Source organism: Cajanus cajan, chromosome 4, assembly GCF_000230855.2.
Source record: "Cajanus cajan strain Asha chromosome 4, NIPB_CcT2T_4, whole genome shotgun sequence".
Lineage (NCBI taxonomy): Eukaryota > Viridiplantae > Streptophyta > Magnoliopsida > Fabales > Fabaceae > Cajanus > Cajanus cajan.
The window spans coordinates 62,604,923-62,610,380 of record NC_138520.1 but is presented as its reverse complement, the minus strand read 5'-3'; the positions used below and the strand labels follow the sequence as shown (position 1 = coordinate 62,610,380).

The window sequence follows — 5,458 nt, the reverse complement described above, 5'->3', positions numbered from 1 at the left end:
AATTGCATAAATTGATTAAAGCATTAAATTAACTGTCTTATTTGGGCTATGAATCATGATTATCTATAGTTTTTAACTTCCAAACTTGATTATCAAAAAGAAAATCTACATGATAAATCTCTTATTTTTTTTATCTTTAAATTTAAAATAACTAATATTACATAAAATAAAATAAAATAAAAAGTTGAATCAAATTAACATATACTAATCCTTATTATGATTATATTTTTTTTTTTATAAGTCAAGAATTTATTAATCCCAAGAAGTGCAAGTCATAATTAAAAAAAAAGATAACCTAAAAATAAGAAAAAACAAATTTAAAGGACACTTGCACAGGACAAGGGGTTCATCAACCATTCTGAAAAAGAAAAAGACACAAGACATCTATCTTCCCTTCTTTCTCAAACTTTGATGGAGAAGTATGCAATCAAGACAATGCCCCCAAGACATTTATTTACAAGGAAAATAAAGAGAAACCTACAATTTTATGATTGATTACAATGATCCAATGTCCCTTCGGAAATGTAATGTTTATTCAACCTATATTATTTTACAAGAGTTATAATGGTTCGTTTGTAATCAAATTATATTTATTCATGAAGATTTGGAATAATTTTACCTATCACGGATCTTGTTCCAACAATAAAGAGAATTATCACTAAGCACTCAAAAACCTCCTTCGCCTGTCTTTCTTTGTACAATCAAAAACATAACCTTATTTTTTCACCCATTTTCCTTTTTAACCTAAATTCTGATGTTCCTCTCTTTTCGATCACTTTCTCCCTCTTACAACAGTAATTTCTAATCTGTTTCTTAATCCTATATACGTGAAACGTTGTCGTTATGATATGCATAAATAAATAAATATAAAAATAAAAAACTAATTGCTGACAATTTTATTAATTTTATGATCCAACTTCAAAAATTGCAATCGATGAAAAACCTGATTATAAAATTTAGTTTAGAAAATAATTAAAAATTTTCAAAAAAAAATTAAGGACATACAGGTGTATTAAACCAAATTATTACAACAAAAAAGTAGAATAGAGTTAATTATAAGAGCCAACTTTAACAGCAAATCCAAACTTTTGAGAGGAAAGATCTTGCAAATCCTGGAGATAAAACTGAGCATTCCAACAAAGGCTACCGAGCGTAGATCCAGTGCACCAAAAGAGGTGAAAAAATAAAAAAGAAGAAAAAAGGGAAAAGGAAAACTGGGTGGCACGAATAAAGGAAGCAAGGAAAGCACGGTTTGGTGTTAATGCTACGTTATGTGTCTTGCAATTGCAATGACCACCACCTTCCTTTTGTAACCCATGTAGAGTTGAGTTGGCCATGCATTTCCCTCACTAACAAGTGAGAACAACACCCCATATTGGATCGCTACGTTTCCTCAAAAGTCTTAAAAACAAGGCATCACATTTGCGAGTTCCAAGACAGAGACTAGACATTGATTTTTCAGCCATTAAACAAAGCTGCCTATGAAAACGATTTGTGAGCATTCCTAAAGCAAAACCCTTCTACCTTACACGTGTTAAAGTTGCACCTCCTCCCAGTTGCACCGAAGCTTCCTTCCCAAGCAATGGCCTAATAATCTTACCTATGTTACATGATGGACCCATCAAGACGTTCTCACTAACTTTTCCTGCTATAGTTTGCTTTCTTCATTTATTTTTTTATCATAGTATTCAATTGGTTCGGCAATTTTATTAAATTTACACACTTCCAGCTGCAACTACTCCTTGGGCATAGCAAAAGCTACTTTAAATTGTACTAGAAAAGCAACCACGCCTTCGGTCAGATACATCTTACGAGAAACCGTTTTCACAATTCAAGATTATATAATTGACAATTACTACATCAACATTGTTGCCATTAACTCCGTTTTTTTTTTACTAATTAAGTGACTGAATTTGAATTTCTACAATCTAGAGAACAAAAGGAATATGTAATTGGAGTGGCAAAAAAATAAGGACCAAGCAAACATCATTATCAGAAAATGAGACAACATAATGAAAATTACTTGCATTATTATTTATAGTAAAGTAATGCGGGTGGACAGGTTGGAATCAGTAAGTATTCCCCCAAAATGATTCCAAATTGACTCAACTATTGGAAGGAGCTGTAAATCCCACTGCAAACCCTGTTCAGCCATTCCAAATTGCTAACATTGGCTTCCCAAACTCTAGTTTATTACCCTAAAGCACCAAATAAGAAAAGGGCAAAAAATTTGACCCATCCACCGTTTTTGTCTTTCCTTGTGACTTTCGAAGCCCATCAAAAAGAACAAAAGTAACTGATATCACTGGCAATTTCAGCCCTGCTGCACCATTGCTAGCTGTTTCCAGAGTCTCCTAATATTATTTTTAACCCCTAACTACTATTGTGACCAAACCAAACAAAAAACAAATAGACCATCTTATATTTTCCCACCACCAAAGCTTTGCCTTTTTCATTTAGCATCTTTTTTTCATTTTCCCCCAATTGCCAACAAAAACCTATTTCTTCTATAAACTACTCTTCTGTAGAAGACTACGTTTTTCATTTCTACCCCCTCCAATCCCTACCCCTTTTCCTAAAGAACCCTACTTAAAAAACAAAAAAAAAACATAATACTATTCTCCCCTTCATCCACAAGCTTCAGTATCAGTATGTCCACTCCTGTGGCAGTCTAATTTCATGATACACCGCTGGCTGAGTCTTGAGGTTACGTTTCTGATTCGAAAGGATATAATTACTCCTCACCCTGGAAACCGCTGCAGCACCTAAATGCACAAAAAGTCAAAGATAGACTGTTCAATAAGCCAAACATTTTGCATCACAATATACAAATACAAACAAGGATTTCAAAAGGGCCACAAGGCGTAAGTAGAATATTCACCATTTTCTATGTTGGAATTAAATCGCTGCAAGTGCTGCGGCTGGTCATCGAGGTTCAGATTTAGGGCCTGCGCCACTCTAGTGGGAACCAGCACAGTCGAACACGCTGCAAGCACAAAAACATTAGGCCAAAACCCACAAAAAATAAACATCAACATCGTAGCACGAAAAAATTATATACCACGACTACACAAATTTATTAACAATTAATCAGAATCAAGGCATATCTACCAACATTTATTACAACTGCAACAACCGCAAAAACCTCAAACACCACCTCAGTAATTATGTCAACGACCCAATTAAATTTCACAAATGCAAACACCAAATCCTCAAGAAACGTACAACTCACCTGGCTTCTTTCGCGGCTCAGGGTTGTCAACTCGCCGTGGCAAGAACACCCCAGTGCCAGCACACTCCCTTCTCCCAGAAGGGCTTCCGAGAATCACAGCCCTCATTCCATTGTTATATTGCTGGTTCTGCTGCTTCGCATGTTGTAGTGGAGGCCATGCAGACGCAGACAAACCCAAAGGCCTAACGTTCCTTCCACCAACACCATTAACATTAACATCATTGCTTCTAACTCTAGTGAGAGCCACTTGGTTGCTTTGCCTCTGAGGGTAAACCCCACCACATTGCTTCTGCACATTCCACACCGAATTCTGCTGCTTTGCCAGCTGTTGCTGCCTCAGCATCTGAAACTAAAAAATATCACAAAAACAACCACAAATTAACAACCTAACAAGGAGAAAAATAGTTTTAAAAAAGCTGGCGAGATGGGGCTTTTCACATACTTGTGCTATTTGCAACTGCTGGTGGTGAGAAAGGGATTGTTGGGGGTAGAAAACCACATCAGAGTTCTTAGAGGGTAAGGTGGCAACAGGAGAGGGTTTTCTTTGAGGAAGCATCAAGAGTTCATTTTGGTTGTTGAAAGCATAACTCTCTTGACTCAAACGCATCCTCTCAACTTCCCCTGCAGCCGCATGCAGCAGATCCCAAGTGGTTTTCGCTGAGGACAACTTACAAACACCATTGGGGCTTCCCTGGCTCGAACTTTTTCCACAACCACACCCACTTCCAAACGCGCAAAGAGTAGACTGCGGTGAACCAGAGACAAACCCACCCTGAAATAAAACCAAGCACAAAAAATTAAACAAAAAAATGAACATCATAAACATCACAGTTCACTAGTACCAAGAGAAAAAACAAAAGGTGAGATAAAACAAAAAATGTTAGCTCACCACAGACTTGACTTCAGGTAGGAGAGAAGAGCGAGCCATGCGGCGAGTTAACTCAGCGACGAGTTGCTCCTCCTCGTCGCTCTCGGTCTCGCTGGAGCCGCCGACGGTGGAGTCCACCGGAGAACCGAGCTCGGAAGAACGGACACCAGCGTAGGGGAACTCGGAGGGGAAGAAAACGGCGTCGTCGCGCAAAGCTGGGAACTTTGCGTCAAAGGGTGTCGAAACGACGTCGTCGTCGGCGAGGAACTGCGGCGGGAGCCAGAACTCGCCGTCGTCCAAGTTATCCGCCATGAGAGAGAGAGAGAGAGAGAGAAGAGAGAAAAAGATTTAAGTGAGAGGGAGTGAGTGAGTGAAGGGATATTGCGGATTCGTGAAGATTTTAAAAGGTACGATGGGGTGTGCAGAGAGCGAAGGGACCCATCTTTTGGCGAAACGCAAAAACAGAGTGTGAGAGAAAGAGGGAGTGATGAAAGAGAGAAGAGTGTGTATTTGTAGAGACACAGTGAGTGATGGGCGGTGCTGCCACGCTCACGCGTCGCGTCTCAGAGTGGACCACACGCGCCAATAGGTAAATTAGTCTCATCATTTTCTGCCTGTTCGGCGATAACTCATATCTTATCAATTTTTTTCTTTTCGCGGCACGAATTTTCAGTTCAATTTTAAAATTTTAGATATATATAAATAAATTATGTCTTAGAAATAACCATATTGTATTTTGATTTTTTCCTATTTTAATATTTCGCTTGCCGGTTGCCGCTCACTATTCATGCTCCAGATTATTAGAAAGAACGTGTGAGTGATAAATTAATTTTATTCACCGTAAAATGAAATTTAAAATTTATGAATATTATAGTGTGTTTAAGTATAATTTTGTGATTCACATTTATCTATAAATTTGCGTGAAATTGTTATGATTGATGTAAAATCTATAGATACTTATTTATGAAAATTCACCTCAATTCAAAATGAATTCTAAACATGTTATTAATCTATTTCAAGTCAAATTTCAGGCATTGAGCTACGCTAATTTTTAAAGTATTAATTTAATGATTTACTGGGTATTTCTGAAACGTATTAATTACTATCTTGGTTTGTAAATTCTTTAGTAAATTTTAAAGTATTAATTACTATTGATTACTTGGTTTTAAATACTTTTTGTTTTTTAAAAAAACTAAATAAATATAGTCTAGCACATTCTATATGAAGAAGAAAAAAAAAAGGAAAAACATATTTTTGACGCTAATGGCAAAATCAGAAAGCGAGTTACAAGCAACCACATATTTTTCCGCTTAGAATAAACATAATATATATTATATTTAATATTTTCTGCTGCTGTT

At 36.7% G+C, this 5,458-nt stretch overlaps 1 protein-coding gene across 1 annotated transcript; it reads right to left on the bottom strand.

Annotated features, from left to right (window-relative positions):
- Positions 1-2,010: 2,010 nt before the first annotated feature.
- Positions 2,011-4,590, bottom strand: LOC109788654 (uncharacterized). Its single transcript, XM_020347431.3, has 5 exons — positions 4,122-4,590; positions 3,675-4,004; positions 3,233-3,581; positions 2,882-2,986; positions 2,011-2,765 (listed from the first exon to the last, which is right to left on the bottom strand). Exons 1-5 carry the CDS (start codon positions 4,410-4,412, stop codon positions 2,647-2,649), a joined length of 1,194 nt encoding a protein of 397 aa, XP_020203020.2. The 5' UTR covers positions 4,413-4,590; the 3' UTR covers positions 2,011-2,646.
- Between the last annotated feature and the right edge of the window lie 868 nt (positions 4,591-5,458).